Here is a 23,198-nt window from a genome sequence, read left to right on the forward strand (position 1 = left end):
GGTAGCAAGCGTGCCCGGGCTGAATGGCAGAATTGAAGAATGCAGGGCACGTCATGAGCACACGAGTCATTTGTCCGCAGACTCACGAGTCAGGCGACCATAGACTTGGCGCGGCGGGCAGCTTCTTCTCGCATGCCAGATCGATTCTTGACACATAAAGGGACTTCAATACCCACACCTGTTGCAATGGGTACATCTACGATCCAGTAATCCTGGATCCCTTACTTATTGCCTCCAAACTGCTGAATGTAGAGCCCCAGAACTGATGGTACGCGTGGAACCTACACCCCTAGAAACTGAGACTGCTAATCTCAGATCAACAACCAGGACTGGTCTCTGATAGCTCATCTGGGTGCCCAGTACTCTGTCAGGGCCTCCTCCTGCGTCTCCATTGTCTCTGACTCCTAGGAAGCAGCTCTGTGTACTCGATGTGCTTCACAGCACGCATCATCTTCTCGACTCTAGTCAAACCCACGAAATGCACAAGCACAAACTCGCCTCCATTGCTGGTCTGCTCGCCTAAAACTCCTTTCTGCGAATTCTCTCGCTCAAGTCTTTCAAGACAAAGGCCGCATACTTGCAATCCTCGAGATCAACATAGACTGTGGCCGACAGGCGGATCCACCAGGCTCCTCGATAGAACAGCACGTAAAAGAAGGTCCTGTATCTTTCCCCAAGCTCCTTGTTCATGAACTGAGTCATGGCCGGGACGTCTTTCAAGGACATATCGTAATCAGCCCCTTCTCCAACCGAGATGGGCAGTCGCACGTGCGCAAAGAAAACTCTATGTGTCTCTGGTATGTCAAATGTCTCCGTCCCCAGAGTTTCCACGAGGATCTCTTCCGCTTTCTTTGCAAGGGAGGTGCAATATTCTTGGATGGCTGATTCGCCGCCACACACCTCGTTGCGGAAACGGATTGCTTCCTCGACGCAACAGTAAGCGGCACCATCAATCGTTCCATAGTACTCAAACTGTTTCACCATGGGATTCGTTTCTTCCGAGGCAGGCAGAGGATCATGTGACTGGCTGCGTCTTTGGGATTGGTACCCATGGGATGTTGGGAGCGTCGTCCGAATCAAGTGCTGGTTCCTTTTAGGGACGAAGAAAGCCGCAACCGACCTGGGCACGAAGAGCCACTTGTGGCTGTTGGTGACCAGAAAGTCCGGGTCCAGCTCGGTGAGGTTGAGGGTAATATGTCCCACTCCATGCGCAGCATCTACCAGGCTCAGCACACCTTCTTGTCGGCAGAGCTGTACGAGCCTCTCAAATGGCATTCGCAAACCAGGCATGCTGACCACCGTGTCGAAGACACCTACCCGAACTCGTCCTTTCCCAGCTCTCTCGCACTTGAGTTTTTCCTCGGTCAAAGTCTTGTGGAAGAGCTCCACAATCTTGCCGTCGCTCTGAGGTAGGTTCAACTCGACCCTCACGCTCTCGGCCGGAGTTGTGTCGACGATATAGTCAATTGTTTTCTCCAGCGCCCCATAGACGCCGGAAGTATACACGATTTTGTCGCCCTCCTCCCACCGCAGGTTCTGGAGTACCGTGTTCGTGGCGGTCGTGGCGTTCGAGCATAGGACCAGCTCATCGATAGGACAATGAAGCATATCGGCAAGCAGAGTGCGACTCTTCCGCAGCAGCGGAGGGTACGTGTAGCGGATGAACTTGTCAGGTTCCGCCTCTGCTGTTTCTTGATAGTGGCGCAAGGCTTGCTGGACCGAGCGAGGATAGCCGCCAAAGGAGCCTACGACATAGACGGACTTGTCAGGGCCTAGGATGGCGGAGTAACAGAGACACACACACTGCTGCTTTCTAGGAGAGGATGGGATGGGCAGGAAATACCGTGATTGAGATTGGTATAGTCTTGCGCGAAGAGGAAGTGTTTGTCCCTCATCGCCCTCCCGAACGCTGCTCGGGCAAGCTCATCGTGGCTATCATTGCCATTACGAGTGGCTAAGGCCCTCATCTTCATGACGAGGCCGTTGAGGTCCTCTCCCATGTTGCAGCCGCTCTTTGTTCCTTGCCAGTAATCCAGTTCTTCCTAGAAAGAGGTGCGAAGGGACGATATCAGTTGGTTAACAAAAAAAAAACTCGCGCTTCTCGTGGGCTCGACGACCATGAATCGAGATCCCACTAATCATCCACGTATAAATCGAGGCACAATGCAGACTTGGAGGGAAACACATAGATACCTAGGTAGGTAATATTGGGGATTTAAATCATTTATTCCATTACAAATCGTGAGTCCGCGAAGAAGTTCCAGGCGTTGCGCTCTATACGCCGTGCGCGGGTTCCTGACGAATACGCCCGATTGTATACGCCAAGACAGACAGACAAAATTGACTGGACACTTTTTTGCCTGGGATCTTGTCGGAGAAGGGGAAGAAAAGGGAAGGCCATCACGAGGAGGATAGTTCATGTCGAATAAAGACGTCCATACTGAGTACAGCAAGATCATCCTCAAGGCAGGCGGCTGGGTTTGGCTCAGTTGGGTCGGGACAATCGAGTTGCAGTTGAGCAGGTCGAAGGGCCAGTGTCAATCGCCCATCAATCGCGTTGGACTGTGATTAGTCAGCGTGCATTCCTCGCTGGGTCTCTCCCCTTTACATCCACAGCCTTGCCGTTCATCCAACATTTTTAGGCATAATCCTCCCACGACAATCAGTCCGACAGTTCCCAAGACCTGCTGGCCGACAAGGCCGTCCATGCCTGGGTTTCCACCACCTCGGCAGAGCCGCTGCAGATGCAGGTGACGGAGCCGATCGTCCTTTTCCTGAGTCTCTACGTGGCGCTGAATTTCGGCATCTTGTACAACTTCTTCCCTGCGGTCCCGTAGTCTCTGTCGAGAACCTACGGCTTTGGGACAGACCAGTCCAGCCTCGCCTTCATCGCCATCACCGTCAGCTGTCTCCTGGCCACGGCTACGAACGTCAGCGTCGATCTGGCTCTGCAGAGAAGAACGCATACGGTACCACTGGCGCCGCTACAGTCACGCTCGAGGCAGCTCGAAGACATCCTCTGGCCAGCGATATTTGGCAGCGTCGGGATCCCAATCGGCCTGTTCTGGTTCGACTGGACGGTTCGGAGTGACGTCCACCGGGCGAGTCCCGTCTGCGCACTGATCCCCTTTGCCTGGGGCAATCCCTGTGTCTTTGTAAGTCAATCTCCCCTTACCTTTCGCCTTTCATGAGACGAGACGGGACAGTCCAATGCAGCAGCAAAGACGGGCATTTACACTCTTTGAACTTTGTCTTTCTCCAGGCCTCTGCTATCAGCTACCTGGTCAACATTTACGGGCCGACGTATGGTGCCTCGGCCACGGCCGCCAACGCGTTTGCTCGGTACGGCTTTGCGGCCGCGTTTCCCCTTTCGCCGTGCAGAGTAGGTCAGCTCTTGGAGCCCGAGTAGTCGTGCACGGAGCCGTCGTGCCGTTTCCTTGGGGTCGTGATGGAATATATAGATAGATAGATATGGACAGGGCCTCCTTGGCTGGTTCACGCTGTGAATGAATCACAGATAGGACTCGCATACCATGTACCTAGGCTATCTAGTAGGTATGTGGGTAGTTTGACGAGTTCCTTAGTATCCCGAGCAGACGTGGGTAATGACAAGGAGAGTAGATTACATGGAGAATCCATTGCGAATACCTCGTACAAGGGAGAGAGAGGATCAAGTAAGGAAGGGCGTTTCTTCTCATCTCAGGCAGGCATATTGGGCTAATGTCGCCATCATCTCACGGACGGGGGGCAGTCGTGAATCTTTGTAAGGCTGCGCCCCCTAATACTGGGATGACTCAGCGAGGTTCGTCTAAGCATACCTCCTACCTTTGCAGCAAATGGTGCCTACATTACTTGTAGTATCAACCTGGCACCGCCAACCCGAGCCCGGGTGGCACCACGCGTGCTTGTGGCTCGGCAGTCTGGCCGAGGTTATTGTTGTCTCTCTGATAGCCCGGCCGAGACAATACTTGTACAAGGCAGATACGATGTACTTGCAGCTTGATCGCTGTACTCGCATTCGTCAGACATGCATTGGTATCTGTATCAGGCCACAAACCCCTTCAGTGCCTAAATGTAGGGTTATCCGGCCACTCGCGAGATCTTGAACCCCCCCGGTACCCTCTTCTGCCAGAACCCCTCGGGATCGTACTTTCGCGCCACTTCTTTCATGAAGGCTACGTTTTCCGGGCCGTAACTCCCCAAGGGATCCTGGGTCATGTCTGCGTAGTTTGCGTACAGGTAATCCACTGTCGCGGCCTTGCCGTCCGAGGTTTGGAATCGCTTCATCTCACGAGTCATGAGCATCAGCTCTGATCTGGCCACCGACAGGGCCGCGTCCTGGCCGTTTTTGATGGCGACGAATACAGTCCACACGACGGCGTTGACGCCGTTCCGTTCGATTCCGAGCACGTTGCTCATGATCTCGTGGTAGAGGCCGAGATGAGCTTGGTGTCCAGACGAGAATGAAAGGTCCAGTGGCATTGTACCGTTTTCGGATCCAGCCTTGTGGCCCACGCTGCCGTTGCGGAGACCAAGATTGCTCAGATAGGTAGGAAATGGCTGAAGAACCGAGGATGCCATAAAGTTTTCAGACCCGACCTTCTTTGCAATATTAGAGGCCAGTTGGTCATGTAAAGAGAAAGCCTTGCGCACGACCGACGGCTCGTTGACAAAAGTCAGAGTCATGTATGCATTCCTAAGAAGGTTCGGTAGAGATCGATCAGCGATTTATCTTTTTCAGCGATGGGGAAAGAAAAGACAGGAGAGGTTTTGTAAAGGAGAATCATACTTCGTTCCATAAGCAGCCTGGACCCCGTTGGCAGCAGCAGCAAGCGATTTTTGCTCCCAGGTTTGCGCCACGGAAGGTATTTGAGTGACTTTGTCAAAGGCTGTGGTGCTCAGGTCACCCTTCGTATTGACTCGCAGAGGGAGGATGAACGGACCATCCCATATAGAGGAGTCATGGGTATGGATGATGAGCATGGTGTCGTCCCGATGGTGCTCCATCTGGTTTGTGAAATCAACAAAGGCGTCCGCTGCTTCGTCGAAATGGTCAGCTGTAATCATGGAGGTGCCTGACACCAGATCAACTGCCAGCATGGCTTCCATGTCGAAACGGGTGACGATGCCGAAATTGAGTCCGCCCCCTCGCAGGGCTTTCCAGAGGTCCGCGTTCTCTGTGGCTGTCGCTTCCACGATGCTCCCATCTGCGAGCACGACTTGGAACCCAGCAACTGTGTTGACGGCCAAGCCATAACGCGGTGTATAATACGACATGCCGCCACCGAGGAGGAACCCGCCCACCCCGACGTTTCCATCACGCCCACCGACCACCGTCACATTGCCATTGTTGAGGAGAGTCGTGTAGACGTCTTTCCATCTACCACCCGGCTGGACACTTGCAATGTTAGTTGTGGCATTGTACTTTGCCCCGTTCATCAAGCTGAGATCGATGGTAACCCCATCCTCAATGTTGTTGGTTGCTGGGAGATGGTGTCCTCCACTTCGTACGGCGATGTGCCAACTCCCTGATCCGGAGCCATTACTGGCCAGCGCTTTGACAGTGGTAGCAACCTCCTCTGCGGTATGTGGCAGTACAAAGCAGTAAGGGTGTAGACGTCCGTTGGCACAGAAATAACTTTCCAGGTGTTGTTCGTAAGCCTCGGTCCCTACACGAATCAACCTGTCGCCCAGGCCCGCAGCGATCAAGGCATCACACTACCAGGGGCGATGTGCTTTAGCAGAGCGCTCAGAAGAGAAAGCGAATCTTAAACTCACTGGAGGAAAGCCGGTAAATGTTGGGTCGGCGACGAGCACAGACGCCAACGTGGACCACAGCAGGAGAGCCCATCCTTTACACATGTCGATGGTGATGCTCAGCATAGGGCCTTTACGACGTATCTTGACTCCTGCACGCCCGATGCTCTGTGGGAAGTCGAGACCCTTTTCATACTCGCGGAATATCCTCAGGTCGATGAGATTCAGTCTACCCTAGGAAATCGGAATGACGGAGCCTCGGTAGGCCAGAAACCATAAGTTTTGGTACACAGAACTTGTGGCATGACGATACCGAGGTTTTGAAGGTATACACGACTCGTAGAACTAGAGGTCTTGGATATGTTGCGATCCCCGGCAAAAACTAAATCGCCCACGGCGGGGAGTCGGTTCCCCACATCCCCAGAACCACTTGTGTACTTGTAGAATACCTCCACGTTGGATCCATCTCGTTTCACATCGACCATGGTGCTGCTCCAACAAGGCACGATCTCATCTCAAGCGAGGCGTAGTTGAATCTGGCGACATGGTTCTGATGAGATCGTACAGGAACGATTGGCGAGACTCAAAATAGCCATATGGATTCTGGGGACATTCATTGGGGTATACAAGTACAAGTACTGAGTAGAGTGAGTGCTGGTCAAGATTGGGAGTCTGGAGAGCGGAAGAGAGATTCGTAGAGGTGGCGCTCGGCAAGGCTGCCTTTTTGGGGTGGGCTATTCCATATCTGTATTAGTGCATCTCATCTAGTCCATTTGGCTCGCTGGCTCGTTAAGTTTCATTATTCTTCTCTCCATCGTGTCTTCTCATCATGATTGCTCTCCTTCACCTTGTATCCTAGGCTCAAGGATACTCTCCTTTCCCGCAGAAGGCAATAAGGAACCACTCGCATCTCGCCATCAGGCTATATCCCCTGAGACCCTGCCATCTCTGAAACGCAGATCAATACTTCAGCTCCGACTGGCCCAGTACTGACTCAGTGGTCAAATTGTGAAGTCTGGCCTTTGACCTCGACGGTGTGCTGCCACAATCAATGAACTGCTCGTTATCCCCAAATCCGGATCCTTCCCCTTGCATGCATTGCTAGACGCAAACGTGAATTTCTCAGCCTTCGCCTCGGACCTGACCATTACTCTGCCCTTGCTCGCTGCGGTCAAGGTCGATACGGCAGAGGGGACAGGTGCTGCTCACATTCAGCAGCCAGGGATCGATGCATGCAGGATGGTATTTGTGAGAACATGGCAAAAGTCGGACCTGTTCTCCAATGCTGAAATCTTCGGTGCAGATTGAGCACCTCAGACCTCTTTCTCCATCGAGGACAGGAGCACCATTCAATTCTGTGAGGGTAGCACTGCTTGAGTCATCACCACTGCATTTGGGCATTTGACCTGCGACATGTTCGTGGATTTGATTGGCTTTTTTCGCATTCCCCAGCTCAACTGACTCAAGTTCAGTATTCGTTTTCTCGGTAAATCGGACAATAGGAATGGTGTCTAGGATGGCGCGAGTGATTCCTTTTGCTCGATTTCTCATCGACTGGCCAGCTGTATTTTGTGGAATGTATCGTTCTGGATGGCGATATACTCGAAGTGCCCCGACGAGGGCGATTGCTCCAAAGAAGGCAATGATGGCGCCAGTCAGGGTAAAGAGGACGATCTTGACCACGTTGGAGCTAGGGCTTTGATCGTCCTCAGTACTCCGACCACTCAGCAAAGTCGTTTTCTCTCCTTGCATGACGAGATTGGGCCAGATTCGACTGGCGTTGGTTGCTGACCCGCGCAGCGTGCCTTTACATGAGGAATCAACTCCAGTGGTCAGCTAAAAACGAGCCTATGAATTCGAACAAAAAACACCGACGGGCATTTGGTTTTCATATATATTACACAGGCCCCCATCGGCCACGACAATGCCTTGGACTGATGGCGTCGTCTCTTGAATATGAGCCTCGCCTATTCATCAGGAGATCAACACCCATCGGTGGCAGCCGTCAGTCTCCAAGCACTCATGCCAAGTAGGGCAGTTTTCTTGATTGTCTTGCCATTCCTTGGTGCCTTTCTTGTGGCTGCCTCTGCCACATTTCAAGAATGCTTGATTGCAGTTTCAACATCTAATTATGATCTCTCGTCATCGCCAATTTCTCTGACAGCAGCTTTTCTTCACCATCGAGCAACGACACATCCAGATCGCCAGAAGAAAGCAAAACCCTCAGCAGGATCCCTGATGCACTGACCGCTATGTCACCAGAAACCCGAGTCGAAATTCAAGAGGGATTGGTTGATGGGGAGAGTGGCTGAGATTGCGCTATTAAGCTCAAGGATGTCGCCATCACGACAAGGCTTGCCAAGCTATCTCGACCACTCCCAGAGCCCTGTATGTAAATGTCTCCATGCCACCAGTATTAATATGTTCAGCTACGTCCTCGGCGCCGCGAGAAATCTCGACATGGTCCTTCTTGGACGGGCCTCCCTTCAACATTGGCGACGCAGTCATTTGCTTGGCTGTACAACTTTCGCTGGAATGGCGCTGAAAGTTTTGGTCAAATCTGCCATGCGCACCCCCATGCCGACGATGAATTTGCTCTTGGCTCTCGTCTATGATGAACAAACATCGGAAGAGTTTGGCGATCTAGATGGGGATCGCAATGGCGTGATGATGATCCGTTGGTGATTGAATTTCTACAAGAACAATGGTTTGCTCCTCTTCAAAGTCTCTGCTGGCAGGGCAAAGGCCTTTTGGACCAGTTTTCAATACTATCCTGCAAAGATGTCTGATTTTGATCAGAAGACGACAGAAGTCGTCAATGAATTTCCTCCCGTTGGTGCAAATGGCGAGGCTCTTTTGCTGGAGCGTGACTGGACACTAGAGGAAGAAGTCAAAGCGAAAAGGAAGTCAGTGTTAATGCATCACAAGTTTGGTCGATACTGGACAACAAGGACTCTGCTGACAGGACTACCTTGGGCAGGATGGACTTCATCATCATGCCACTCCTCACGCTGGGCTTCTTTTGCCTTCGTACGTCTGCATCCTGACCTCTCGTCAATTTTGTGGCTGACTCCGAGCTTCTTCACAGAACTTGACCGCGGGAACATGGCCAATGCCATCACAGACGACTTCATGGAGGACGTGGGCATCACCCAAAACCAATTCAACGTGGGACAACAGATGCTGTCCCTGGGCATCGTGCTATTCGAGATTCCTTCCAACATGATTTTGTACCGGGTCGGTCCTGGCAAGTGGTTGACACTTCAACTGTTTCTTTTCGGCACCGTGAGCACGTTCCAGGCCTTCCAGAAATCCTACGGCTCGTTCATTGCCACTCGGTTTCTCCTGGGGATAACAGAGTCGGGATTCATCCCCGGTGGTCTGTGGACCCTCTCAACTTGGTACACCCGGAAAGAAACTGCAAAGCGTGTTATGATATTCTACTTTGGCAACCAATTCGGCCAAGCATCCGCAAAGCTCCTGGCATATGGCATTCTCCACATGCGCGGCGTTGGCGGTAAATCAGGCTGGTTCTGGTTGTTCGTCCTGATGGGCAGCTTTACCGTTCTCAGCGGTCTCATTCTGGGATTTTTCCTGCCAGACTCTTTCAAGAACCCTCGCAGCACATTCCTGCCCAACGTCAAGATCTTCACAGACCGAGAGATCCATATTCTCAACACTCGAGTCATGATTGACGACCCGATGAAGGGGAAGAAGAAGAAGCGCATCGGTCGACTCGCGTTCAAGAAGGCTGTACGTCCACTAGATGATGATGTTCCATTTGACTCGTTCTGACATGATGCGCAGTTCTCACATTGGAGAATGTGGGTGCACGTTATCATCACCCTGGCAAACAATGGGCCGCAACGCGCCTTTGACACCTACGCCCCGACGATTGTCAGAAGTTTCGGCTTCGCTGCGCTGTCGTCCAATGCTCTTGCCTCTGTCGGTCTATTTTTGCAGATTCCGGTGTCGTTTTCATTCAGTTATGTGTCGGATCATTTGTAAGTCGTCTGGAGCTCTCATGGACTGTTCGTACCCTGACGTGTAACAGCTCGAGGCGCGGTGAGACAGTCATTGCTGGCCTTAGCATGCATCTCCTTGGGTACATCTTCAACCGCATCTTCACTGAAATCGACAATCGAGGGGTCAGGTACTTTGGTGTCGTCTGGACGCAGACCTTTGGCACTTTTTCACACCCTCTGAACATTACCTGGATGTCGCTCACTTGCGAAGACTCGGAGGAGAGGGCCCTTGCGATGGCCATGTATTCCTCTCCTTGAACCGTGAATGAAAGAATGTTGGCTAACGTTTTGTAGGGTCATCATGGGCGCGAATATCGCCGGCATCTATGGAGCTCAAATCTTCCGGCAGGACGACCGTCCGCGATATCGCCGCGCTTTCAGTGTCAATTGTGCGGTACTGGCCGTTGGCCTGGGGCTTGCAATTGGCCGACACATCGACGATTTGATTCGTCGTCGTCGCGGCCTTCGTCGGTTCTCCGCTGTCCGCGATAGTAACAGACATCAGTCGGTCGAGATCTTCGACAACGAGAAGAATGCTGTTGCTCCTCCACCCAGCGAGGATCAGCCAGGACCAATCCTCCTCGAGGGAGGTAAGAGGCCAGTCGTCTCCAACGGGCTGAGCGGCACCACCTGAGGCAACAGGCTGAGGCCGAGCCAATCGTGCCCACCGTATTGAGGTTCGAAGACAGGCATGGGTCTAGAGGGTATATCAATGTGGAAACACTCAATGACTTGACATGAGACACGGGGGTTTGGATCGGGTAGAGATATTTTGGACACCGATATTAGACACGAATGGGGGCGTGCGGGCAGAGATGCCTCTAGGGATCAGGTAGCTTCTACAGGAGCTTAGCACATAGAAAATGAATATGTGACGAACTGAGTCCTTTTTATTGTCTACCGTGTGAGGAACTGACCGACCTATGTAAGTAGGAGAGAGGAACCTCACATGACCATCTCCCTGCCTGGAGCCGCTTGGAGCCGGTCAGATCTTTGGGGGGAATGACAACCCCCGGAAAAGTGTTCTGGGGAGCATACAGTTCAATCTCACAGTCTACCTGACATGGTCACGGTTAGACTGTCAAACTGTCAAGAGTCACAGGGCCGACCTGTCGTTGGGTTGCGTATATCCACCCTAGTGAGCACGCAACTATTGCGCGATGCCATGAATTTGAAGGTGGATCGGAACGTGACGACACTGTCTCCGGGTGGGCTTTCGTCGCTCACGATATGGTACAGTACGACACTACGCAACAAGTAAGTGTCATATCAAACCATGCCAGAAGGTTGTGGCCATGGGAGGAGTTGATGCAGTTACAGGCAGAGACAGACCTGCGACCCGTATGACTTGACAATGCAAAGCTCTTCATGCACAACGGGATGGACACACTGTAGATATTGAACTTCTGGTCCGCACAATACACTGGAGGTATGACGACCTCTCTCGTGGGCCTCTTGGGTCTTCTTCATTTTCCCTTTTGTAGCGCGCGTAGGCGAGTGCGGAACAGAACTGAGTTCGATCTCACCTTTTTCCCTCCAGTCCTTCGCTGGGCTTAGGTCTAGCCTTTTGCCCTGCAATCGGGTTTGTTTGGTGGTGTTTTTGTGGCCTATGGTTAGTCATTCAAAGAGACAACGCAGCTCTGGCTATTACTCGAGACCTCAATCAATCCAAACCTGAGTTAAGAAGCATGGAGGAGACACATTAGACGCCTGATGTCGAGCGTTTTCGAGCGTTGACAGGGTGACCTGGACTCGGTGACCAACTGAGGCACTGGCGCACTCTGAGAAAATGAGGCCGTTCTCTCGCATAGATAGATCCAGCGCGAGATGATTTCCACAGCAGAGAGAGACCCTTTTCTCCCTGCTATATCCCCTTCAAATCTCCTCAGTCATTGAGAGACATCCTTCCCCATCATGTGCGAAACTGCGTGCATGACCTTTCGGTCGTGCAGAAGAAATCCTCCACACGTGATCCGTGGAAACCATATTCGATGCGCAAGAGCAATGGCCCGTCCAAGGCAAAGAGTTTGTCTCCCTCCTAGTGGAACACTGAGGGACTTGCCATTGTCCCTTGATGCTCGAGACACCAATGTAAGAGGCGAGTGCCCGGTTTGTCGCCGAAGGACACCGTCCGACTCTTCAGATTCTGCTTAGCTGTGAGTGCCCCCAGCGAACGTAATGGCAGCGCCGGCGGGCGTGATTGGAGGCAGATTCATTTCAGTTTGTTTGAACAGGCTAACAAGTTCAAAGTTTCAATCATCAGCTCTCGGGAAATTCGGTGGGAGGAAAGGAAGAAAAAAAAACATGCATAACATACAACTTGTCCCTTTTCTCTTCAACTTGAACACTTCATACTTGGTCACACCCCAAGGTCGACTGTGGAATGTTCTTTGCAGTACAAGTCGACAATGATGTGCATCTAGACCGACTTATCGGGAGCCATGAGACGAGAGCAAAAGTCGCCTTGGGGATCTATACCAGATTGTTGGAAGAATTGGTCAATTATGTCTTCTTCTTGCAGCCAGTAGTCCTCATGAACACGGAAAACGATTCACTGGGTTCCAGATGCTGTAATGGGAGGAGAGAGGCTGTGGATAGTCATGTAGTTTGAGGCCATGACGCTAAGCTCGGTTGGGCCGAAACTTCCAGAGATGTCGACAAATCAGAGTGGACCATAAAACCGTAACACAACTTATTGTTGATCGCGTGAGAGGAGAGGAGCCCCGTGGAACGCTTGATCCCGCCAAGGAACCTCCAAGCTGGAACCCCCAGAACTCGGAACCCTGAAGCGCCGACTGCGCCATCCCACTTGTGCCTTGCGAGAATTTCCAAGATCCAAATAAATCATTGCCCCAGACATTTTTGTTGCCATGGATCTGGGTGAAGCTGGTGCCGCGCCAGTCATCCTGGCTGACTGGCTGGATCGCCTCTTGAACTACTGGCATGAGAACCGTGCTGTTGTGTCCACCCTCGTCGGGCTCTGTGTTCTCGCCGTTGTCGTGCAACGCAGACATGCTTCCAAGAGTGCACAGCACGGCTCTCCAACCCTGGAGAAGGCAGCGTGGCTCGCCCCAAAGGACGATGCCCACGTCCAGACTGGAAAGGATCAAAGACTCCAGAGTCCTTCGAGAATCACCCCTTCGCTCACGTCTGGCCAGGCTCGAAAACCTCGAACTCCGGCCGCTGCAGCCCGTGTGGTGACTGGCCGCAAGCCAGCGAGTTCGAGAGGACAGGCGGCGCTCCAAAGACGACGAGAGCCGTCTCGCATGCAGCCACTGATCTTCTTCTCGTCCTTGACTGGGACTACTGAACGCCTCGCGAAGCAGGTCGCGGCGGATCTTGAGGGAGTCTCAACCGCCTACCCCGCGATCCTCAGGCCTCAAGTATACGATCTCTCATATGTTGACCTCGACGACTACTTCATCTCAGGCCCCAAAACTCCCGTCCCGAGTGCAGATGTCTCGTACTTCTACCTCCTCCTGATACCTTCCTACGACATTGACACCATTCTGAACACCTTCCTTGCCCATTTAGACGAGACGCACAATGACTTCCGCATTGACACCGCACCCTTGTCCACGTTGGCAGGCTATACAATATTTGGGATCGGGGACAAAGAAGGGTGGCCCACCGAGGAGAAAGGGTTTTGTTCACAGGCTGTAGAGGTCGACAAGTGGATGGCCAAATTAACAGGTCGGAAGAGGGCGTATCCCTTGGGACTCGGTGACGTGAAAAGCAATGTCGACAAGTCGCTGAAGGACTGGGTAGGTGGCGTCTGCAACGTCCTCAAGGAGGTGAGCACGTCGGGGGCGCTGGGTGAAGGCGTTCCTGGCAGCGGGGAACCCGTGGAGAGCGGTGACGAGGAAGAGCCAGAGGATGGCGATGAAGAGACCGACGAATTCCCTGACTCTGGACGCAACAAGAGGCGAAAGCTTGCAAATACCACCGATCTCGAGGACGTGGGTGGGAAGGCCAATTCCTATACGTCTCCAATCGCCGTTGACTTCACCACCTACAGCTCTCGCCCTTCGCCAGCAACGACTCTGAAGGCCATGGTCCCTAAGGAATCCCCTACTCATGCTGCTTTGACCAAACAGGGCTACACCATCGTGGGTACCCACTCGGGCGTGAAAATCTGTCGCTGGACCAAATCTGCTCTTCGCGGCCGTGGATCCTGCTACAAGAATTCTTTCTATGGCATTGCGTCCCACCTGTGCATGGAAACTACTCCCTCGCTATCATGCAGCAACAAGTGCGTCTTTTGCTGGAGGCACGGCACCAACCCGGTGTCGACGACATGGCGCTGGCAAGTCGACGATCCCAAGCTGATATTCGACGGTGCAAAGGAAGGCCATTACAAGAAAATCAAGATGATGCGCGGCGTTCCCGGTGTGCGCGCGGAAAGGTTCGAAGAGGCCATGCGTATCCGACACTGTGCTTTGAGCTTAGTAGGCGAACCGATCTTCTACCCTCGCATCAATGAGTTTGTGGGCCTCCTGCATGGAGAGAAGATATCGAGTTTCCTGGTCTGCAACGCCCAGCATCCGCAACAACTGCGTGACCTGCGCCGTGTGACACAACTATACGTCAGCATCGACGCCAGCAACAGAGACAGTCTGCGCAAGATCGATAGGCCTCTGCACCGGGATTTTTGGGAACGGTTCAATTCGTGTCTGGACATTTTGCGGGAGAAGCGGTTTGTACAGCGCACCGTGTTTCGGCTTACGCTCGTCAAGGGGTTCAACATTGAGGACGAAGTCGAGGGTTATGCTCACTTGGTGGCCAAGGGACTACCCTGCTTTATCGAGATCAAGGGTGTCACAGTAAGTTTCTGCCTGTCCGAAAAAGATATCCATCTCTTTGCGTATCGCATTGCTTCCGAGGCGCAATTGAGCTTTGTGGCGTCTTCCGCTCTATCCCTTTTGGAGGTATACTAACATATCTCTTCCCCCGACAGTACTGCGGTACGAGTTCCTCGGCCGGAGCGGGCTTGACGATGCAGAACGTCCCCTTTTACGAGGAAGTCGTCGCGTTCGTCGAGGCGCTGGACAAGGCCCTCGCGAAACGGGGACTCGAGTACGGCATCGCCGCCGAACACGCACACAGTTGCTGCGTGCTGATTGCGAGCAAGCGCTTCCTCATCCGCGACAAGTGGCACACCCTCATCGACTACGACAGGTTCTTCGACCTCCTGCAGAGTTCCACCGATTTCACGCCCGAGGATTACTGCAAGGCGACGCCCGAATGGGCACTCTGGGGCAATGGCGGGTTCGATCCCAGAGACGAGAGGGTGGATCGGAAGGGGAGACCGAAGGAGAAGAAAATAAGTGGTGGTGACGATGACGGTACTGTCAGTGAGGCTCGAAATGGAATAAAAGTCGGAGAGCAGAAGGCCGACCTGGACTTTTAAAAGTCTCGTCCATGCCTGTACTGTACACCCTTGCAAGCAAGCTATGTGTGGTCTGGTCTGGTCTTTGCTGAGGAAGCCTTTTTTCATCATTGACTGTTGGCTGTTGGCTGTTGGCTACTTCTGTCAGCTATGCTATGCTATGCGATGCTCCGCCTGAGAGCCCCTGACATTGCGTCATCCTTGATTCACGCAGCAACCAGCATTCGGCATTCAGCACGGTTGATTACCCTTAGGAGACCGTGCACCAGCAGACAGATCACCAACAATTATCCGAATCATACTGTACCGCACCGTACCGTACCAGCTTTCAATGTCCCAACACAGCACAGACCAGCACATATCCTTCCTCGTTGGTTGAATAGACTGACATTATGAGCTCTCTTGTGATTTTTTTTCTCCCTCCTTTTCATAGTTTCTTCTCAGATAGCCCAACGTACTCACCCCCCTCTCCCTTCCCTGATGACTGCCACTTTGGGTAGCATACCTCGCCCGAGAACGATCGGGGTCGGGCACGAGATTATCATGTTTGCATTCTGTTCAGCTGTTTCCATTTCCCTGCATGCATTCTGCTTGCTTGATTGATTGATTGTCTGATCGATCCGTTTTGTCAGTTGGCCAATAAAATCTCCGAGTTGCTGTTGTCGAGTTTCAAGCCCTTCATGTACACATGCATGTGGTGCCGTGCGCGTATGCCCAGCATCGTTAGACGTCTGTGTCAATGACAAGCTCATTTTGATGTTTTTCTCAGGACATGTATCGTGCTCAATGTAGGTTTGGGTTTGGGTTTGGATTAGGTACATGATTTAATGTGCATAATAACCCTGGCTCGCCCAGCACTCTTGCAATAGTTCGGCGCGGGGACGAAAGTCGCTCAACGGACCTGCTGGATTGGAGATGTCGTCGCCGGCCTTGACGCCGTCAGCGTCGGCTTGCTGAGACTTGGGCTTGGATTCGCCGCGCGCACGCGCTGGGTCGTCGTTGAGCGGCTTGATCGGGACGGCGAAGCTGGGGTCCTCGACGCCATCCATCTCCCCAATCGACTTGACCTTGTCGAGTGGCCCGTGGACAACAACATCCCCCAGATCCTCCTCGTACAGCTTGAAGAACGGGAGGCCCAGCTCGGCGTAGGTTTCCATGTTGATTGGCGTTTCTGGGGGTGGGAGACCCGTGACACTCTCAAAGGCGCTGGTGTTCAGGATCTGGACATTGAAGGCAACGGTGGCGGTCTTGTGCCACGTTTCTGCGGGCCAGTCATCACACACGATCCGTTGCTCGATGTTTCCACCCGCAGCGATGCCCATTTCTTTGGGTTTGGATTTTGGCTTCGCTGCTGCTGGAGGCCCTCCTCCTCCTCCCGTCAATCTCTCAGAGAGGACAACTGCTCCCCCTAGTCAGGTAGTCAGCGCGCAAAGCCATTAGTGATAATGCTGGAAAAGAAGTCACTGGAGCTTACGCATTCGAATAGCCCACAAGAAGCGATGAGGCGGGCTGGGTATTCGTTGTGGTTAGCATGGTTTATTCAAGCTAACGGAGAATTCTCACCATCTAACATCTGTTCATTTCGATAGAGAAGTCTCTGGATCGCAGTCGGCATGCCCATGATTTTGTACATCATTTTCTTAAGGTGGCCGAACGTTGAGTCCAAAGGAACGCAGACGTCGTACTTTTTGCCAGTGAGAAGAACAACCGACACTCGAGTGCTACCAGAGGATCCCACCACCGCTGGAGTGATCTCAATTTGCAGCCCCCCGTGTACTTCGTGACCAGTGACTTGTGCTTCGACCGTATATCCCTCACCTAGTCGCGTGGCCACGAATTGCTTGACTACTCCATTGCCAGAAGGATCGCGCTTCGTTCGCGAGAGGTTGAAGGAGGAGAGAGGGGAAAAAAGCGAAGATGAAAGATGAAGACAGGACGAAATGAGACTGAAGATGAAAATGAAAGATTTGACATGAGTTGATGAAGAAAGGTGCGGCAATTGCTTCCTGGTACGATTGCTCGATGCTTCTACCGCCAAACTGAAGGCTCTCTAGATCCTCTCACCATCTCTTTAAACATTCCTTCCACCGCTGCATCCATCTATTGTCTCGTCTGTACAACGCCACATACCCAAGTGGGTCTTTCATTCGATACCAGGCAAAGGTAGTCCATTCGAGAGTCCATTTGAAGTTGCTCTGAAGGTTCTTCGCTGCTGATAGGGGTCGGTCTGGCTTCAATAGCAAGAAGGATTGCTTTTAGTAGGTCCAGGGTGCATCTTGCAGTGATTGAACCGAGATTCGTGGCGTTGACCTCTCCTCGATATCAGATCGATCACTGGTAGATGTATTGGACCGGAAACGCTCTGGTTGCCCAGAGACAGTCCCTGTCTACAATCTTGCTTTCACAGTGCCTTCAACCTCCTGAGCATCCCTCTTCGCCCACTCCTTCATCAACTTGCGCACAATCTTGCCGCTGGCCAACTTGGGCACTTCATCGATGAATTTGACGCCACCTGCCAATCGTTTGTGCCTAGCCACTTTGCTTGCCACAAAAGCCTTGATATCCTCCTCGGTCGTCTTGCCCTTGGCGCGTTCTTGTAGAACCACATAGGCTCGTGGTAGCTCTTCGCCGTGGACAGTGATGCCCACGGCGGCGGCATCGGCGACATCTTCATGCTCGAGCAGGACAGCCTCTAGTTCAGCAGGTGCCACTTGTAAGCCGTTGACCTTGATGAGCTCCTTCTTCCTGTCGACGATCCACCACTTTTTGTCCTTGCAGACGGCCACATCACCAGTCTTGAACCAGCCGTCCTCTGTCTTACTCTCTTTGGTGGCTTCTTCGTTTCTCCAATAGCCAAGTAGCATCTGTGGTCCCCTCAGCCAGAGCTCACCGGGTTCGCCTTCCGCCGTCACTTCATTTCCTTCCTCATCCATGAGCTTCGCCTCGGTGTTGGGTAGCAGATATCCGATCGAGCCCGTCAGATCTTTTGTCATTCCTGGCATCATGATGCCGGCACATGTTGTCTCGGTCATACCCCAGCCTTGAACGACAACAACATTGAATCTCGTCATGATCTCATTTTGCAAATCACTCTTGAGCGGTGCTGCGCCGCAAAGAAACTGTTTGAGGCTGCTAAGGTCGTATTTGGCCGTTTCAGGTCGTTTGCTCAACATGACAAGTACGGGTGGTACCAGCTGGAGCGTTGTGATTCGATATTTTTGAATGTACCTTAGGAAATCTTCGTACACAAACTTAGGCATGACATAAACGGGGACTTGAAGTCGGCATGCGATGTTGATTGTCCACAGCTGCGAATAGGCGTGATACAAGGGAAGAAATGCAAGCCAGCGCTCAGGGCCGGGATTTTGTTCAGAGTATTGAGTGCCCTCGTACTTGTTGAAGATGGTTTGCGCCGCGTTCGAAATGAGGTTGCGATGCGTGATGCACACACCCTTGGGTAGGCCAGTGGTCCCGCTCGAAAAATTGATGGCGGCAACAGTCTGCAGGGCAGCCTCCCCCTCGAGAGGATCCCATCTCCAAGACGCAGCTTCCGATTCTGAAGCGACCATAGACCGCCAATCCTTGATACCTTTCGTGACTGGGGACTCAGTGTCAGAGAAGAGAAAAAGCCTCTCTGATGGAATATTGGCTTGTTTGGCCGCAGCCACACCGGTATCGAGCAAGGATGGGTGGATGAGCACAATCGCCGCTTCAATTGCCTTCATCTGATGGGCGACCTCGTTGACTGTATAGATGGGATTGGCGCCAGTAAAGAATCGCTTGGACCCAGCCGCCGCGAGATACGCCATTGGGACATAGAGATGGTTCGGCGTGAAGACCATGACTGCTTGTTGCTGTTTGACGCCCAGTCGGTCCAGCCCAACCGCAAATCTCTTGACCCATGATAGCATCTGGGCCGGCGAGAGACTGTTGGAGGGATTCTCAGCATCCATCCATAGTGGCTTGTTGGATGGCGTCTTCTCTGGGGGAAAGACGTAGGAGAGAATGTTGCATTTTGGAATATCCAGGGGAGGATAAGGGCTCGCGTAGGGCATTTTTGCGGCGCCGATTCTGGAATTCAAGTAGATCAGCTAGAGAGGCCTACTGTAGAGGTATAGAGTCGAGGGAAGGAAATCTTGGAGGAATATCAATTGTCAAGGGGGCGGCATCCAACATAAAGCCGACTCCGCGCCGTCCAAAGTGGGCGGGCTGGAGATAGACATTTAGGACCGCCCTCGAAAGCTGGGGACGTGATAGGCATTCTGGAGACCGCACAACGATTTCCAGGCCGCATGTCGATTTCCGTGGCATATAACCTCGGTCGAAGTTGGATGGGGTCGTAATGTGGAGGTTGGAAGCTTAATGGGAGGCTTGGCCGGGAAAGGACGGCAGCGCAGAGAGCGCAGTTTGATTAATGAATCGTCTCGGAGAAGTCAGTGGTTCATTGTCCGAGGTTTGCTGTAGTTCATAGGCGTCGAAGGTGTAGTGAAGGCCAGAGGGGTTGATGCCATGGCAGGTGAGCTTGCACGAGTCGTGGATATGCGACTCTGAGGATTTCCAATGAGTCTTGGTGCCGAGTATCTTTCGTACTTGTAGGCGGAGTGGAGGTGGAGATGGACACAGACACGGAAACGAGGAGATGCGGGCAGCTTCAGCATCGCGTCACACAGTCTTGTTGCTTGGCCATCACGTGTCTGCAGCCTTGGGTCGCCTACGAGGTACTCATATAGTAGGTCAACAATCGCAAATCACCCCTTGTATTCTGTTCTAGTCTTCACAATGGCGCTAAAGCATTCAAATCGCTGGTGAGAGTTTGCAACAAGGTCTGCAGATACGTGTCGAGGTAGGAAAAGCGGCTGCACAACTGTGCAAGCTCGTCTTCCCGGTACGCGTGGCCCGAGTCCCAGTGGACCGGATGCTCTGCCTTCTGGATCTCGGTGAGAAACCATCCTCGAGTATTTCCATCACAACACATGGTGCCAACAAGAAGCACCCACAGGTGGACCTCTCCATATCCGACCCAATCCTCGCTTCCCATTGCTTCAAGTCGACGCTTCAGTTTCGAGGCGAGGACTCTGCATGTTCGACGGCGACCCGTCACGGTCATCACCATGAATAGCCATGCGATCAAGACAATCCTAATCGCGTCCACTTTACCATCATCAGTCTCGAGTTCCAGAAGTCGGTGCCTGAGTGCACTTGTTCGGAGAAGGAGCCAATGAAGGGTTGACTTAGATCCAGCAGGATTATTTGGGTATGAAGCTTGTGTTCCAGATTGACGCTGCATGGCATTCACCACCGCACCCAAATCCAGAAGCACTTGATACATCTGGGCTGGCAGAATCTCAAAGTGGCGTGGTTCCTGAAACCATTTTGCTGTGGAATCAGTCTGATCACTGATAATGTCCCCGTGTACCAGTTCTAGGTCGCCCGGGTCGAAGCAAGAAGCAGGAAACACTGGCTTATGAAGGAGTTCCGCTGCTAGGTAGCCATCCCCAATCACAATCCATTCGCGTAGTGAAGGGTCAATTCGTTCAATTCCCCCGATATGCGAAAGAAGACTTTTGACTGCCGTGAGATGGATGAGAGCCGACTGAAGTTCATATCGGTAGAAATCTGTCACGGCCATTTGGTGAATGTCGAATATAAGCCTCTGGTCGATTGGAGGCGAAGACCTGAGATGCCGACGAATAGCGACGATGGCTTTGGTTGCCAATTGACTCGTGGTCTCATCTCGGTGCATCAGCTCAAAGTACTGCATTTGGCTGGCCATGGAAGCCAACAAGGTATAGAAATGTACCTCGTTTTCAAGACATCCCTTGACCAATGGAAAGACGTCCTTCTGAAAGGTGTAAGTCCGATCATTTTGCACTTCCGAATGCCACGTCCTAGGATGAGAAACATGGACGAAATACTGCAGCAGAGTATGAGCCTTGCGATCCACATTGACCACGGTCGATACAAAGGGGTCGATGATGTGCGATTCGTCTGCAGGCACACGAGGAATGGTTTGTATCTCAGGTCTCTTGCTGGTCCCGGCTTTGAGGCCCGGGTTGACTTGGATGAATGGCAATTGCTCACTCTTGTAGATTTTGGGATGGAGCGACAATCGTCGGCGATGCATGCTGTCGATCTGGACATGACGGTGGATCAATCGTCTCTCCTGATCACTGCTTTTGGAGAGTGACTGGGATTTGGGATCCTTGACCACGAATAGATATCGGGACTCACCCATGTTGATCTCCGCCTGTGTCAGGGTCCGCGAGACTCTTTGCCCGCACGTAGAGAAAGTGACTGGACGAGGGAGTAGCCGAAGAAATGGTGGTTGATCATGATGATCGTGGTGGCAGTGGCCTGTTCTTCATTTTTCCTATCAGCTTGTAAAGCGGCAGCTTCCTCGTACCCGAGTAAAGCAGCAGCTACTGTGACCAGAGCAGAGGGTGAATCGTGAAGACACGATGAACAGGCCAAGCACCTACGAGTACGCTGGGCTGCTCTTAAGCTTAACTATCGTCTCAAGCTTAACCAGGGGGCACCAGGCCAAGCCGCCTACAAGTTGTGCGCCTATGCCCTGGACACTCAAGTGACCTCTATGCTTGCAGGTCTAGATTCTCGGGGAAGCATCCACTGGTCACCTCTGTCCCCTCACTCGAGTGCCACTTAGGCACGCAGAGAGTTTGAGAGTAGTATCGATTTAGATGTGCGAGTCCTCAACCTAAACCTGGACCAACCGACCTCCCCTGTCGTCCCTCGCCCACCTCAATGATGAATGGACGGTATGAGGCTCGCCGCTTCTATGCCGTGAGGCCTGTGACGCACTTCACAGCGTGCACTGAGCGATAAGATGGCGATGCACTCCCTACAGTGTTGGAAAGCCCATGCTCCTCCAAAATCACAACTCAACACAGGTTGAACCTTCGGCGTATCTCTCAATGGCGGCAGTGACTTCACCAACAGATACGAAACCTCTTCCTCCTACCGTGGGTGCGATCCAGGGCTCGATGCCCCAGTCCATGCTGGGCTGGCTGCGCGAGACTCCAGGTGAAACTCCGATCGAGGAGATCCGTCGTCGCTTGTTTGAGGATGAGTATGTCTTTGTGAAAGGACTCCTACCGCGCGACGACGTTTTGAAGATGCGAGAACACTATTTTGGCCAATTCAAGTCTTTGGGTTTGCTGAAGCCTGACACAGACCCAGTGGACGGTATCTACAACATGGCCGAAGATATCTCGCTGCACAATGGAATCGGTGGTGGAGGTCCAGCAGGCCACGACGAATTGGAGCAGCTTGTGAAAGCTCATGTCCAACAACCGTACCTAGACTTTGTGGCGCACCCAAAGTTGCGCGCGATGGTCCGCAATATCATGGACTGGGAGGAGGAGATCCTCGTCAAAAGAACTATGCTTCGACACAATATCCCCGGAGGTCAAAGCACTGGCGTTCATTACGATAAGCTCTTCCTTCGCGGAGGCCACGCCTTCTTCCTAACGGCGTGGGTGCCCATCGGGGATATCACTGCCACAGGAGGTGGGCTTGTCTATCTCGAAGACAGCACCAATCTCGGCAAGGCCATTGAGGATGATTTCGAGATACGCGCCAAAGACTTCACCGTCGAGGAGAAGATATCAGCGTTCAATCGCAACATGTCTGCCACCGGCGTTCTGTCGCTGGATCCAATGGTTTTCCAACAAGACAATGAGCACCTCGCCAAGAAGACGAAGTACCATTGGCTTGTTGCGGATTACGAAGCTGGTGATGTGGTCTTTCATCTGCCATACACCATCCACACCGCGACTGCTAACGCCGACCCTACTGGCCGCATACGCTTGAGCACTGATCTCCGTTTCTATGATAAGAAAGATGTTGAGGCGAGCAGTACCGACGAACGTTGGAACAAATATTGGACTCCAGATGATGGGCTTTGAGTGGTCGTGAGCATAGACAGCATGGCAGTATGAGATTAGGCCTTTGCCAATACCATGGCGTCAGGAATGGGTACTTAGTGAGCTTCCTAACCAACATTTCAC

The 23,198-nt window shown here is 52.6% G+C and overlaps 9 protein-coding genes across 9 annotated transcripts; 4 read left to right on the top strand and 5 right to left on the bottom strand.

Annotated features, from left to right (window-relative positions):
* Nucleotides 1-519: 519 nt before the first annotated feature.
* AYO21_03312 (hypothetical protein) lies at nucleotides 520-2,000 on the bottom strand (the record flags this gene model as incomplete). Its single annotated transcript, XM_022653286.1, has 2 exons — nucleotides 520-1,772; nucleotides 1,844-2,000. 2 exons carry the CDS (start codon nucleotides 1,998-2,000, stop codon nucleotides 520-522), a joined length of 1,410 nt encoding a protein of 469 aa, XP_022514388.1.
* A 418-nt stretch (nucleotides 2,001-2,418) lies between these two features.
* On the top strand, nucleotides 2,419-3,409 carry AYO21_03313 (hypothetical protein; the record flags this gene model as incomplete). Its single annotated transcript, XM_022653287.1, has 4 exons — nucleotides 2,419-2,564; nucleotides 2,675-2,833; nucleotides 2,879-3,155; nucleotides 3,263-3,409. 4 exons carry the CDS (start codon nucleotides 2,419-2,421, stop codon nucleotides 3,407-3,409), a joined length of 729 nt encoding a protein of 242 aa, XP_022514389.1.
* A 671-nt stretch (nucleotides 3,410-4,080) lies between these two features.
* Nucleotides 4,081-7,509, bottom strand: AYO21_03314 (hypothetical protein; the record flags this gene model as incomplete). Its single annotated transcript, XM_022653288.1, has 4 exons — nucleotides 4,081-4,696; nucleotides 4,790-5,718; nucleotides 5,779-5,991; nucleotides 6,967-7,509. The coding sequence occupies 4 exons, from the start codon at nucleotides 7,507-7,509 to the stop codon at nucleotides 4,081-4,083; spliced, it is 2,301 nt and encodes a 766-aa protein (XP_022514390.1).
* Nucleotides 7,510-8,538: 1,029 nt separating this feature from the next.
* Nucleotides 8,539-10,416, top strand: AYO21_03315 (hypothetical protein; the record flags this gene model as incomplete). The annotated part of the gene is made up of 6 exons (XM_022653289.1): nucleotides 8,539-8,663; nucleotides 8,723-8,787; nucleotides 8,846-9,510; nucleotides 9,565-9,761; nucleotides 9,812-10,024; nucleotides 10,077-10,416. 6 exons carry the CDS (start codon nucleotides 8,539-8,541, stop codon nucleotides 10,414-10,416), a joined length of 1,605 nt encoding a protein of 534 aa, XP_022514391.1.
* A 2,236-nt stretch (nucleotides 10,417-12,652) lies between these two features.
* AYO21_03316 (hypothetical protein) lies at nucleotides 12,653-15,192 on the top strand (the record flags this gene model as incomplete). The annotated part of the gene is made up of 2 exons (XM_022653290.1): nucleotides 12,653-14,605; nucleotides 14,740-15,192. 2 exons carry the CDS (start codon nucleotides 12,653-12,655, stop codon nucleotides 15,190-15,192), a joined length of 2,406 nt encoding a protein of 801 aa, XP_022514392.1.
* Nucleotides 15,193-15,995: 803 nt separating this feature from the next.
* On the bottom strand, nucleotides 15,996-16,649 carry AYO21_03317 (hypothetical protein; the record flags this gene model as incomplete). The annotated part of the gene is made up of 2 exons (XM_022653291.1): nucleotides 15,996-16,579; nucleotides 16,646-16,649. The coding sequence occupies 2 exons, from the start codon at nucleotides 16,647-16,649 to the stop codon at nucleotides 15,996-15,998; spliced, it is 588 nt and encodes a 195-aa protein (XP_022514393.1).
* A 909-nt stretch (nucleotides 16,650-17,558) lies between these two features.
* On the bottom strand, nucleotides 17,559-19,226 carry AYO21_03318 (hypothetical protein; the record flags this gene model as incomplete). Its single annotated transcript, XM_022653292.1, has 1 exon — nucleotides 17,559-19,226. One exon carries the CDS (start codon nucleotides 19,224-19,226, stop codon nucleotides 17,559-17,561), a length of 1,668 nt encoding a protein of 555 aa, XP_022514394.1.
* A 719-nt stretch (nucleotides 19,227-19,945) lies between these two features.
* On the bottom strand, nucleotides 19,946-21,406 carry AYO21_03319 (hypothetical protein; the record flags this gene model as incomplete). The annotated part of the gene is made up of 1 exon (XM_022653293.1): nucleotides 19,946-21,406. One exon carries the CDS (start codon nucleotides 21,404-21,406, stop codon nucleotides 19,946-19,948), a length of 1,461 nt encoding a protein of 486 aa, XP_022514395.1.
* Nucleotides 21,407-22,103: 697 nt separating this feature from the next.
* On the top strand, nucleotides 22,104-23,096 carry AYO21_03320 (hypothetical protein; the record flags this gene model as incomplete). Its single annotated transcript, XM_022653294.1, has 1 exon — nucleotides 22,104-23,096. One exon carries the CDS (start codon nucleotides 22,104-22,106, stop codon nucleotides 23,094-23,096), a length of 993 nt encoding a protein of 330 aa, XP_022514396.1.
* Nucleotides 23,097-23,198: the final 102 nt, after the last annotated feature.

This window comes from Fonsecaea monophora, assembly GCF_001642475.1.
Source record: "Fonsecaea monophora strain CBS 269.37 chromosome Unknown Scaff16, whole genome shotgun sequence".
Classification (NCBI taxonomy): Eukaryota; Fungi; Ascomycota; class Eurotiomycetes; order Chaetothyriales; family Herpotrichiellaceae; genus Fonsecaea; species Fonsecaea monophora.